Source organism: Oculina patagonica, chromosome 2 (assembly GCF_052425735.1).
Source record: "Oculina patagonica isolate OP01 chromosome 2, crgOcupat, whole genome shotgun sequence".
Lineage (NCBI taxonomy): Eukaryota > Metazoa > Cnidaria > Anthozoa > Scleractinia > Oculinidae > Oculina > Oculina patagonica.
Window position 1 is genome coordinate 43,942,684 of NC_135759.1, and position 13,441 is coordinate 43,956,124.

The 13,441-nt window shown below is 38.0% G+C and overlaps 1 protein-coding gene and 1 long non-coding RNA gene across 3 annotated transcripts; one reads left to right on the plus strand and one right to left on the minus strand.

Moving 5' to 3' along the window:
* LOC144644810 (L-rhamnose-binding lectin CSL3-like) lies at positions 1-12,450 on the plus strand. Its single transcript, XM_078504362.1, has 4 exons — positions 1-59; positions 7,360-7,456; positions 9,073-9,644; positions 12,288-12,450. The coding sequence occupies exons 2-3, from the start codon at positions 7,369-7,371 to the stop codon at positions 9,642-9,644; spliced, it is 660 nt and encodes a 219-aa protein (XP_078360488.1). The 5' UTR covers positions 1-59; positions 7,360-7,368; the 3' UTR covers positions 12,288-12,450.
* LOC144644763 (uncharacterized) lies at positions 2,051-6,956 on the minus strand. Of its 2 annotated transcripts, XR_013569190.1 has the most exons (3): positions 6,522-6,956; positions 6,062-6,187; positions 2,051-2,916 (listed from the first exon to the last, which is right to left on the minus strand). It is a non-coding gene; the product is annotated as an uncharacterized LOC144644763 (long non-coding RNA). The 2 variants fall into 2 exon arrangements; XR_013569191.1 differs by lacking the exons at positions 6,062-6,187; positions 6,522-6,956 and adding an exon at positions 4,642-6,049.
* Positions 12,451-13,441: the final 991 nt, after the last annotated feature.

Here is a 13,441-nt window from a genome sequence, read left to right on the forward strand (position 1 = left end):
GTTAGCTGTATCAGTCTTACGAGCTTTTGAGAAGTTACGACAGGACAAATACCACTCAGGTAAAGTCGCAGTTTTTCTTACTGGGTTTCAAATAGTATGTTTCCTTCAAAATATTTTCATCGCTGAAAAATTATTGAATCTACGCTATTTTGCTTGTCGTATAACAATCGAATTTGTCCTTGGCGGAGCTACAATTTGAGTTCACTTTATTTATAGAGTATATTTTTAATACCTTACGATTTAGTTCTTTATTTTGAAAAAGTATGAAGGATCTAATGGCAAGAATTAGGGAGTTCAAAAAGCGTCTAATGTAGCGAGGAAGTAGCTCCAGACTTTTTTTTAGTTTTTGATCGAAATAGACTTTTTTGTCTACAATGTCTTTTACGATCGCAATCGTAGCAATAAGTAGGGTGAAATCAACTCGGAATTAAATGTTAGCTGAGCGATGCCTCAAACATGGACAGCCTTCAAGTAATTAAACACTATCTTTTCTTTTAAGCTAACAAAAGAAAAATTACAAACGTTTTTCCAAGCTTGTAAGTTTATTAAAGGTTTAACGCAGTAAATTCATCGAATCTATAAGGAAGAGCATTTGACATTCGTCAAAACATATTTAGCTAGAAAAGATACGACACCGTAAGTTGCCTGCCAGAAATATAGTTTTTCATTCTCAAATAATATATAGATTTAGGCAAGCCTAAAAGCGGAGCTCCCCAGTTAATTATTTTGCACTTTATTGAAACCTGAATTCAAGCCATTGTACAATTTTAAGGCTAAGAATATAATATTCGTTTTATTTTTTTTTTTTATAAATTTTAATATTGTTACTTACTTTTTTTTACCGTGTCCCGGGGGGGGGGGGGGGAGAGGTACTCCCCAAAATTTACTCAAGGGGTGTGCCACTGAGTCGCTGAGACTCTGGACCTGTTCCAGAGAAAAACGGCTCAATTTGCGACCCTGTTCCAGACAAACGGTGCAAAATAGGTACCCTGTTCCAGACAATATCCACAATGAAAAATATATGAAGATAGATATAAAAACACTAGCGTACATCACAAAGCGCTCACTTGACTTTGTCTGTGGCTTGGAGAAAAACCAATGAGAGGAGCGGATTTTCATAGCTAAACTTGATAGTGTTCCACAGTCAAAAGAGTGATTTGTATACCCTGTTTCAGAGTCAGAGAGGCAAAAGGCACACCCTGTTGAGCAGCACATACCCGTATAGCCCTTATATGGGAGTACCGTATACAGCAACACCAAATAAGCCGAGAACAAACAAAATCAATCAAAACGTTTTAATTCCACCGACAGCATTATGATCCAGAAGTCTGGATGGGAAATTATGCTGCAAAACGGGTAATTATGTAACCTTCGAAGATAAGGAGGGGGTAGTAGGGCTGCATGTTGGGGTAGATAGGCATATCACGTGGTAAATTAGCAAAGCACTTAACATTTAGAGTATATAGGAAATAATATACATCTACTTTAAGAATATGGTTAATTTTCTTTTTTTCATTCATTCATTTGTTTTTATTTTCACTATTTGCCTATATTTTAATTTTGAATGGAAATGGCAGAGGTCATACATGTAGCAAAGGGTTTACAGCATATTGCCATAAGCTAATGCCAAGCAAACCGGAGTGAAAGCTAACCACAAGCAAACTAGAGTGAAAGCTAATCCCAAGCACACCGGATGAATAAAGCTAACTGCGAGCAAACAGGGGTGAACCTAACTACAAGCAAACCGGAGTGAAACTAACTGGAAGCAAAGAAGGGACATTCTGTAACCCCATCCCACCCCCCTCGCCCCCCCCCCCAAAAAAAGGATGATAGCACCTTTTTTACTTTTACATGTCTTTTTGAGTCCCCTTCCTCTTAAGGGGTTTCACTTCACTTACAGAAATAAAAAAAACAAAAATTCTGGGAAGATAGAATATTGTTTGTGTGTCTCAAACTCAGTTTTGTTCTTTGATTACGCAGAAAAAATAGAATCATGTTTGCTTGTGTATAAAACTATGCAAGAAAAAAAGCATCAATACTTTGACTGCTCTTTTAAAAATTTGTATGCTTTATTGTACACATTTTTGTGGAGTCATGTTGCCCATTCGTCATGAAGTTCACAAAGTAAGCAAATGAGTCACAATTTGGTTGCTTCATGGTACCTAATGGATACTGCAAATTTAATCTGGCTTTAGAATATTTCACTAATTTTAACATTATAGCTGTTCTTATAAATTGTACGCAGCATACAACACATAAGAATGAAATTGGTATTGCATATTGCTTGCAATCACGATTTTAACCTCTATACTTAAGAATTACACCAGTTTCAGCATTACCAATCCAAATTCAAATTATTACATTGCTTTTTAACTCCACTACCTCCCCCAAGGTCAACCAAAGATCTTATGATATACAGTAATTAGACAACTACATGTAAGTCCTGTGTAGTCGAGGGCTCTAAATATTTGGACACTTACAGGTCATGTTAACCGGCCAAAGAGATTTTAGCTTGGTCACATGTGGTTTCTTACCAGCCAAAACATTGAAAATAGCAATTTTAAACTCCCATTCATTTCTGCTGTTACTGTTTTGGCTGCATAAATTATTCTTAAAAAGATCACTTCATAATGCCCTTGTTACATCTAAAAAGATGTGAAAGAGACAGGTCAATCAAGAAGTTGTTTTCTGAAGTACACTGTAAATACGTTAACATTTAAAATATAAACTTTGCTCATTTGCAGCTTTTCTTGATTTCAATTTACATGTAATTTACTAGTCTCTTGAAAATGGCATCATGAAGACACCCAAACATCAAGCTGGATAATCTTAATCCTTCCTGTTTTCTTTTGATGTCCTTGTCCACATTCTGTTTTTGTGTCTGTGGCTCTGCAAATTCTGAAATTCATGTTAACCCTGAAAAAAGTCAAATGCCACAGATTAAATTAAAATTGATTAATTGGTATGAAAATCAATAATTTATAAAACAAATTATTAACGCAAGCTTGTATAAAGTGAAGCAAAACTACTGGATGCGAAAGGATACCTTATATATTTAACAGAGATGTATCAGCACAGACTATTTTTTTTTACTGATAACTGCGAAGTCAACTACAGAAAAAAAACCCGGTAACTCGAACTCGGATAACTCGAACAACCTTGCTAACTCAAACTCACTTCCATTTCCCTTGGATTTGACCCCACTTTTCAGTCATTTTTACTCGGTTAAATTCGAACTCTGATAACTCGAAAACCCCGCTAACTCGAACTAAATTTTGTTTCCCTTGAACAAAATTTGGGTCAAACTTTTTACCCTGATAACTCGAATTCCAGAACTTGCAACTCGCAACGGTTGCCCATTGATTATAGCAATGAACAGATCATGTATTTGACAGTCATTTTCCACTCTTAACAAAAGAATGTGTGGTCGCTTTAGAGTTTCTGGCAAGATAAGTTCAATTTGCACAGTACTGTATACTGAAGTGCTTAAAAATCAGTAAACTATCAATTATTAACTTGGCAAATAAAATATTCAATCAACCCCGCTAACTCGAAAAACCCCGCTAACTCGAACTCATTTTCGTTTCCCTTCAGAGTTCGAGTTAGCAGGGTTCTACTGTAAATATTTCAGGACCTGAACAATCGATGAAAATCGATGATCGGAAAATCAATCGATCAATCGACATAGGCGTACGAGGCGGGGGGGCGAGGGGGGCTGCAGCCCCCCCAGTGCCAAAATGTTTCGGGCAAAATGCTAAGAATTCGGGCAACAAGCCTAAAAAAAAATAGAAAATAAGCCGAAAAGTCTAGTCAACATTACATAAAAAACGAATTACATCAACAAGAAAAGTATTGGAAATATACCGAACTTTGAGGTTCAAAAGTCCAAATTTCTAATTCATCTGCGTTCGTTTCCTCTCGCAAATTGCTATAATAATGTTCGACTTTTCTCGCAAATTCTGCGTGACCCCTCAGTTTGATTCAGTTGCAATCAGCTTTTCCAAAGCTTGGGCGCGCACGGTGGATTTAGTAGAAGACCTTGAAACAAAGCTGTTATAAATGTGATGAAGCTAATGCATTCGACTCAAACATTTAGTTCTCAGGGCTAGCTTAAAACTTTCAACGAAATGTTTCAAATCCCATTCTTCCGTAAATGTTTTTGACGCTTTTGTTTTACTTTCCAATGGGGGAAAAAATTTAAATTGGCTCCCCAAAATTAATTTAATTTTTGCTGAATTAGAGTGAATAAATAAAATATTTTCGAAAAAGAATTTAGTGCATTGACACCTTCCGACAACGCCACAAAATTGATTAAAGAACTTAAGCAAGCAGGCGAAATTTGTACACAAATATATCAATGCACGTTTTTCCATTTTATATGCCCCTTTATTCGGCTTTCAACCCATGCCATTTTTCGACACTTTTTTTCGGGCAAAAGAGTCTCCGCCCCCCCAGGACCGAAGGTGCCCGTACGCCTATGTCAATCGATGACAATCGATTAATTACTGTTGATTGGCATCGATTGGCATCGGCCAATCGATGATCAATCGATAATCACACTTTGGTGGTCGCGAACTTCATCGATTGCCATCGATTGGCATTAAACACACAATCAATCCGAAGCATGAAGTAAATACTTACATATGTTGTTTTGTAAAAAAAAATAATAAAGCTCCTTTCCATTGAGATGAAGTTTACATCATAAGCTTTAATGTTTCTGTTTTTCATTCGAGTTTCCTACTGTTTGCTAGCGCTAGAATTCCAAAGACACTTCGTTATTCGTGACCGAGTCAAAAATGGCGGACGTGACAGGCGAAACTCATCACCAGACTCCCACTGTTGTCTTGTTTTCGTTCCGACGTACGGACGACGTATTTTTGAGTTCTCTCTGCTACTGTTTGATTTGAAATATTTCGGACGAGCGAGAAAATGTTTATGGACTACAAGACAGAGTTTTAGAAAAATTACATTGTACTTAGACAGCGAGGAATTCTGTAAGTTGCGATTTCTATTTACTTTGCCAGGAGTTGGTTCGAAAGCAAACCAGACCGAAAAGCGTACGCTTCGTTGATGGAGGCGAATAAGACTTAAGCTCAAAACGTTTGTTTTAAATAATTATTGCCTTATTACTGTTAAGTTAGTAAGTTTCTCGTTGTATTGACATTTTTTGGAAAGGTTATCATTGTTGTTGCTAATAAAATATAACATACAAGAGAGACCGTGTGTTTTAAAGTAAACATATTTATCAAATACTAGTCAAATAAAAAACGATGGCAGTTAAATGATCGATTGAATTGGTAATCGATGATATTGATAATCGATGAAAATCGATGTTAGTTAATTGATCGATTGTCATCGATTATCGATGAAATTGATAATCGATGACAATCGATAATCACAAAAACTTTAGCGATCGATTGTTCATCGATTATCAATATCAATCGATTAATTGATATCGATTGTCATCGATTGTTATCGATTGCCATCGATTATCGATTCCATCGATTGTTCAGGTCCTGATATTTTAATAAACTCAAAGCATCACTGCAAACCCTTACACTCCCTCTTTAAAAGGTTTGACCTTTAAATACTCCCCCTCCCCTCTACCCCTATATATACATGTACATGCATAGGAAAAACATTGCCACATCTTAAAAGCTTTTCTCTTAACAGTAATACTAAGATTTTTAAAGATACACATTTAATTAATAATAAGTTTGCATGCACAGCTGCATACAGTGTCTAAAATGGCATGAATTTACTCACAAAGATTCCAGTTTTCCAGTAGTCATTAACCTTTGTTGTGTGCATTTTCCAAATTCCACAACAAGATTGTGATTTTTTTATGACAAATATAACATTTACTGTTGACATTCTGAATGAAACCAGCAAAACAGACCTCAAAATCTCAAAATTGTTGACATTGTTATGTAATCCACATGAACGCTCAATAGTGAACAGAACTACATGACAAGTGGATTATTTAATATATTTGGGAACGAAAGAGCTAAGTAATGAAGCTGAAGTTTATTTACTCTGACTAAATGAACAGTAATTTTACCTCCATCATGAATATCAATAAACTGCATACACTGAATCGATCTATTTCACTCGGAGTTAACGAAATTCCAGGTGCTTCGTGCAAACTGACATCACTTTCATTCTCATCTCAGCTGCTCTTCCAGCACTGTAAAACAAAATAATCATATCACAAGCATTTAAAAATCGTAAGCTTAATTTTCTTCGAGATGTGTTGAAGTGATATTCTTTGTGAATTCGTTCCTCGAAGGCCCAACAATTATTTGTTTACATAATCAAATCCTCCTATTTGATCAGTAAAACCTGGTAAAACTGAATTTTAACGAATAGTATTTTTCAACATTGTTCATGTCACAAGCAAATGCTTAGTGGCGAAAGCAAGTAAAATGTGCCGTCAATATAAGCTTACTTTGCGTATAAAGTAAGCTTAAGACAAAACGTAGAGATATTAAATGACGGAAACACTGCAGTTTTGTACTCACCAGTTGGCCGCAGTAGGTACACTCGTCTGCTCGTTTTATCTCCGTTCCCTTGTTCTCCGCTATTTCTTTGCCTGTTTCCTCGGCACCTCTCTTGCTATTTTAGTCGCTTTTCTTCGCTACTTTGCTACCAGGTTCGACAGGCGCTTTGCTATACTTTTTCGCCTGCTTTCTGTCCGGGTTTTCTGGATCTCTCGCGATCTCTTTCCCGTCGCAAATCGCTTAAACCCTGTTTCCTCGAAGTTAAGTTTACCCTGCTCTCGTTTGTAGTCATCGGCATAACAAGGAGCCAAAATAAATGTGTTTGTCTCAAGTTCTAACTTTCAGACTAGCTGTTTAGACCTCACACTGCAAAATTATTTCGCGCCAGTACTGCGCGAGTTGTCAAGACCTTTCAAGATCCCGGATGTGCGCAACACCGTACGTACGCCGCCGTACGCGCCCGCGAGTCATGCCGCTAGCCATGATGACCATGAAAACTCGGATGCAGAGGTTTCCTATTTTATTTCATGTGTTTTTTTTTTTTTTCATGTGTTTTTTTTATGGGTATGGTGCTCCGCTCTGCGGCCCTTACGGGCCGCTAAGGAGCTCCGCTAATATATAGGGAAAACTAAATTTCAAACATCCAGTTATCTCTCTATACGTTTGTAGATTGCCTTGCCTAAGTTTGTAGATTCTTTTGCTTTTTTTATAATATATCAGTCAGTCTACTGCATTACAGCTTTGCCCTCGGAACCGCTCGTTTCATCGCCCTACATTCAACCCGGGCGTCGAAATGTCCCTGCTTTGTGGAATTCTTTCACCTTATAGTTACGTGTTTTGCTGATGTTGTTTTTATCAGTTTTCAGATATGGCTGCTCGAAAGTGGACTGTGTTATTCATGTTTCTTGTGCTGTTTGCTTTCATGGAGGAAACCAAACGCGCCATGGCTTGTAAAGGTGTGGAATATTAACTCTTTTCATTAATCCTTTTTCACACAGGCCCTGTCAGTCTTTTTTTAACTTTATATACTATATACAAGGCTAAAAAGAGTTAAAAATGGTAAAATTAAAATGATAAAACCAAACGTTTTCGGCTGTTTGCCATCATCAGGGTTGAAAAGACCGTCCGCACGCATGCATTTTTATCTTATGTAATTCCCGTTGGGAAAAGTTTACACATAAGAAATGACTTGTTTGTTCAAACTGGGGCGGAATTGATGGATCATTAGACCCTCAACGATTCTACGCTTGTGGAATGTCTGTGCTGAAGAGAGAACACGCGAGGTGAAAGAATGCGATGGGTTTTCCCGCAGGTGTTTTGCAGGTTCAGAGGTGTGAGCAGGATTTGAATGTTCCGCAATTCGCACTTCTAAGTTTCGCAGAGTCTCGCCAATGTAGTCAATGCCACAAGAACAATCTCCTTTGTAAACAACTTTGGATCTGTGAGTGTTTTTGTCTTTGTTATTAATTTTACCATTTTTAACTCTTTTTAGCCTTGTATATAGTATATATTTTATAAAGCGAACATTATGGACATTTTTTAACTTTGTTTGTTACTTTTGGACGCGGTGCCATAACATTTGGGCGCAACGAAATTTTCACGAAACATTGATTAAATCTCTGACGTATTCGATGTCAAACACCGCCACTGCAAGTGCGATTTTTCCCTAACTATCCCTTTCCGATCCGTTAATAAGTTTACGAGGTAAGCCAAGAATACGCCAAAACCAATTGTCATATCACAACTCAACTCATCTAAACTTTTACAGTCGAAGCTCTCTTAACGGACACTCTCGTAAGCGGACAGCTCTACTTTAATACGGCCGCCTTGTTTGAAACCCCGTTTTACGCTCCCATACAAACTCGGTATTTTTACATTCTCGTAGGCGGACATTCCCGTAAGCGGCCGCGGACACTTTCGGAGATTACGACTTAGGCTTTTCCTTTGTTTTTAAGCTCCCGTAAGCGGACATCCCAAAGGAAATTTTTTTAACTACCTCTGTATCTTGTTTTTATCAATCAACTTCACACAGCCGTTTGTCACCTCTCGTAAGCGGACACCCTCGGGACGCGAAAAAAGTGTCCGCAACTGGAGCTGGCCGCTTACGAGAATAGTTCTCGTTTACAAAAGTGCCTACCTTCGCTACTATTTGCAAAACTGATCGTGGCGGGGACAAAAGTTAAAATAAAACAACGTTTACACTCAATTATACAATAGAAAAAAAGAGAGTTGAAAAAGGTATCAATTAACTATTAATTGATTTAGCGAAAAAAGTAAACTAACAATATAATAGATGCAAACACGCGCAAAATGTTAGAATTAGAAGGCACTTACTAATAACTAGATAATATAGACTAGGTTTATTTGAAGAAACAAAAATGCAGTGCATGAGACAAGTTACGCTAAAAATTTTCTAAAAATTATGCTAAAATTCTCGCTTTCTTCAATTCTGATTTGCACCCCGTTACAAGGACAATTTTGAAAAGTGAGTAAAGTAATTTCACAAACTAAAAACTGTCGTGTTAAACTTTCTTTACTATATTAATATTTGTAATGTGTTTCTTTGCTGCAGAGGACCTAATTTCCGTGACCATTTGTGAGCACCATAAAGCCATTATTCGCTGTTTGATTGGAGGAAACATCAAGGTCGTAGCAGCGTCCTATGGCAGACAGGACCGTAGTACATGCCCACACCCGAGTATTCGCACCACTAACTGCCATGCTGGGAGTTCACTTTCTGTTGTGAAGAGCAGATGCGACAACAGGCCCAGCTGTGAGCTGTATGCAAGCAACTCAGTGTTTGGTGATCCATGTGGTGGAACATACAAATATCTGGAGGTCAAATTCATGTGCATTGAGTCGCCTAAGTCCATTGTCATTTGTGAGCACCGCCGAGCCATTTTAAGCTGTCCGGGTGGAAAAAAGATCAACGTGCTGGCAGCGTCTTACGGCAGGCATGACCGCCGTACGTGCCCACACCCGAGTATTCGCACCACCAATTGCCATGCTGGGAATTCCCTTGCGATTGTAAAGGCCAAATGCAACAACAAAACCAGCTGTATGCTGTTTGCAAGCAACTCAGTGTTTGGTGACCCATGTGGTGGAACATACAAATATCTGGAGGTCAAATACCAGTGCATTTAGGTTAGTGGTGCAATCACTCATTTATAATGATTTACTTACCAATCACTCATTTAGTGATTTACTTATCAATCACTCATTTAGTGATTTACTTATCAATCACTCATTCAGTGATTTACTTATCAATCACTCATTTAGTGATTTACTTACCAATCACTCATTTAGTGATTTACTTATCAATCACTCATTTTGTGATTTACTTACCAATCACTCATTTAATGATTTACTTATCAATCACTCATTTAGTGATTTACTTATCAATCACTCATTTAGTGATTTACTTATCAATCACTCATTTAGTGATTTACTTATCAATCACTCATTTAGTGATTTACTTATCAATCACTCATTTAGTGATTTACTTACCAATCACTCATTTAGTGATTTACTTACCAATCACTCATTTAATGATTTACTTACCAATCACTCATTTAATGATTTACTTACCAATCACTCATTTAGTGATTTACTTATCAATCACTCATTTAATGATTTACTTATCAATCACTCATTTAGTGATTTACTTATCAATCACTCATTTAGTGATTTACTTACCAATCACTCATTTAGTGATTTACTTACCAATCACTCATTTAGTGATTTACTTATCAATCACTCATTTAGTGATTTACTTATCAATCACTCATTTAGTGATTTACTTATCAATCACTCATTTAGTGATTTACTTATCAATCACTCATTTAGTGATTTACTTACCAATCACTCATTTAGTGAGTCATTTTCAAGCCTAATGATGTCGAGTTGCTTTCTTTCGGAGGTTTTCAATACGCTTTTACCGCATAGCGAAAAAACAAACAAAAATTGGATTTATCGTTTTAAAGGGAAAAATTCGTTATTGGTGTAAAAAAGTTGGACCCTGTGTTTCCCGCACCAGGAGACCCCGTGTTCTTTAACGTCCCCGGGACACGGACCCGCGTTATCCAATGATCCTTTTATCGGGAAGTTTCTCATATTATTCGTATATTACGAGTAATTGCAGTTAATGGGGTACACCTCAGGAATTGAGTGGGCAAGTAAGAAAGAAAATTTCTTAACACCTAGCGCCGACGATGTATTGCAAGCACCGGAAAATTGTCGGCTTGGCCATATTAGCGACATTAGGGGGTAGGAGAGTGGATAGTCGGTTTAATTGCTGTCATAGCCGGGTACCCTGTTTTAACAATGCTAAAGAAATAGGAAGTAAGGAAGTAAAGACTGGGGCTTCGTTATACTGGTCGCCTCCACTCCTCCACACGTGAAATTTATCCTGTAATAGTAAGTGGTAGTAAGGTCTGGCAACCTCTTATTGCACTTCATAAATGTCGCGTCAATATAACAATCGAAGCCTATGATCAGTCTTGGCAAAGAAGGAGAACAGTCCAGTGCTCAAATAGGTTGTCAAATCGGCTAAGTGGCAGACTTAACTGGCTCGAATGGTATGAATGTAATGACAAGAAAAAGGTTCTAGATTGGGTTTAGCTGATAGCTAAGAATTGATCAAAATTCCAACTGTCACCTGAGAAATCACCCGTTTTGTTACTGATGGCTGAGTTTTGAGATCTGAGATAGCTGAGAAATTAATCACCGAAAATTTAACTGATAACTGAGGTACCAGAACTCCCATCAAGACTCTTTTCTTGGGCGAACTTTGTTGTTACCGAGGCTATGACCCAGTTTAACTCGGTTATCTTCGGAAACGCTGTTGACCATGAAAAATAACACCTATAAAGGATAGTAACAATCTTAAAGAGGCCAAGACTGACTAGTGCAGAGGAAGTAAGTTTTTTTGGGGGGGAGAATCCAAGATTGGATTATTGATCTCAGATCACACGGATACTTCGCTTCCAAAGAAAAGAAAAATCCGAAAATGGATTTTTTTGCCATAACAACCCCACAAACACTTTTCGCACAGAACATAAAATATCAGTACAAATCTATTTTCCGTCGAATGTATCCTAGCCAAAATCATTTCAGCATACAAAAACCTTCACAAAAATCACACGTCGAAGTAGTTCTTCTTTTGCCTGAAGCATAATATTTCGAGAAAGCATCTGAGAGCGAAGAATTCTGCGAAACGATGATCAATGCAAACTTCACTCGTGACAATTTCAAAAGGATACAACTTCTGCAGGCACACGGTGGCTGTTTTAGAAAACCTGCATCCAGTTTAAAATAACACTTCATACTGATCATACTTCATACTATTTCAATCGAAATAAGCGCTTGAAAACTTACTGTACTGACAGTGTTTAAAAATAGCGAACTTGTATTTTCACGGCGAAGACCGCTGAGCCAATGCACTTTTTTCGGATCCTTTCCCAAAGAAACGCACGGATCACGAATCTTTAAAATCCGGATTTAGATTTGATCTGATGTATCCACTCGGAGTGTGGATTCTTCTGATCACTAATTGTATATAATCCCTGATTAATCCATTTTCAGAGTTAAGTAAAGAAACACAAAATCCGTTTTTTGGATACAAGAATCCGGATTCAGTGGATTTTCCCAAAGAAACGCACCCTAAGTTACAATCCACCTAGCAACCGCCCTCGAGCTCCTTTCCCCATTGTAGAGTAGGGGAAGGGCGACCACCAAATACATGACAAGTACTTACAAAAAGACCACTTTTCTGTTTAATTTCAACAGAGGCTGAGGCTGGTGTCGACTATACCAAACACTGCCCTGAGGAACACAGCATGGAGGATGTCGATCGCAGTTAGATTCAATGTAACATGGATTAAGGACAAGGGTGAAGGGGATGATTTCTGTAACGGTTTAAGTTAATAAATGACCTGCGGTTGCTCCAAAAGACAGTTGTATTAGTAGTAATATAGGCACCGCAGAACCCCCAAGAAAGCTGAGGAAATGCGGAGAAATGCTGAGTAAATGCTGAGGCATCTCATTACCGGGCTGAGGCATCTCATTAGCGTGCTGAGGCATCTCATTACCGTCCGTTAGCTGACGTCATAGCTTTTTTTCTGGCTATTTGGATTGGCTGTCTCTAAAAAACAAAGGCGTTCATTGGTTGTCTTTGTTTTAGGGTGACACTCTGATTGGTCATGCATATGTCTATTGTTGTCCAGGAATAAAACGGTAGGCACCACCTATAGCGTCACTCTTGCATTTGAATTCTAGTCATTCTGCTTACTCTCTACAGTTGAATTTATGATGGTTCCAAATATCGTTCTTAAGTCTACCAATAGCTTGACTGTTGATGAAGTGGAAAAAATCCAGCGCCAAAAGATAGCCAGTCTTGTCGGACATGTGTTTCAGCTAACCTACGCTGCAATCTTTGACGGGCTTATCTACGAGGAAAAAGTGAAGCGCTGTAATGGTTGTGCTATTCATCACCCTAGCCAGAGAGAGCATTCATGTCTAATGATGGATAACGAAGATGCATGGTTTTACTTCCACGATGAAGTAAGAGAAAAAATTGACCTCAGCCACGTCTTAAAAAACAGTCGAATATGTCTGCAGTGCTCTTGGTTTCAAGCTACATAGCTAATTCGTGGGAAACGTACGTTACCGAGCTACCAAAGTTTCCTTGGACCAGCATGTATCTCACGTCACTGGAATTCGAGGAGTGTGGCGAGATCGTTCAAGCAAAGGAACTGCAAGATCACATTCTGTATGCCATTTACTATGGTCCAAATGGTCTCAAAACGAACGATTTCAGTGGTATGGAAACTCGAGACGATCAAAATGCTGACGAGGTTATGAACAGTGACCCGTTTGAAGTGGAATGCCCTGAGAACGTTGGCAGAAAGGAAGAAGAATTAATAGACCTTGATTTTGTAATT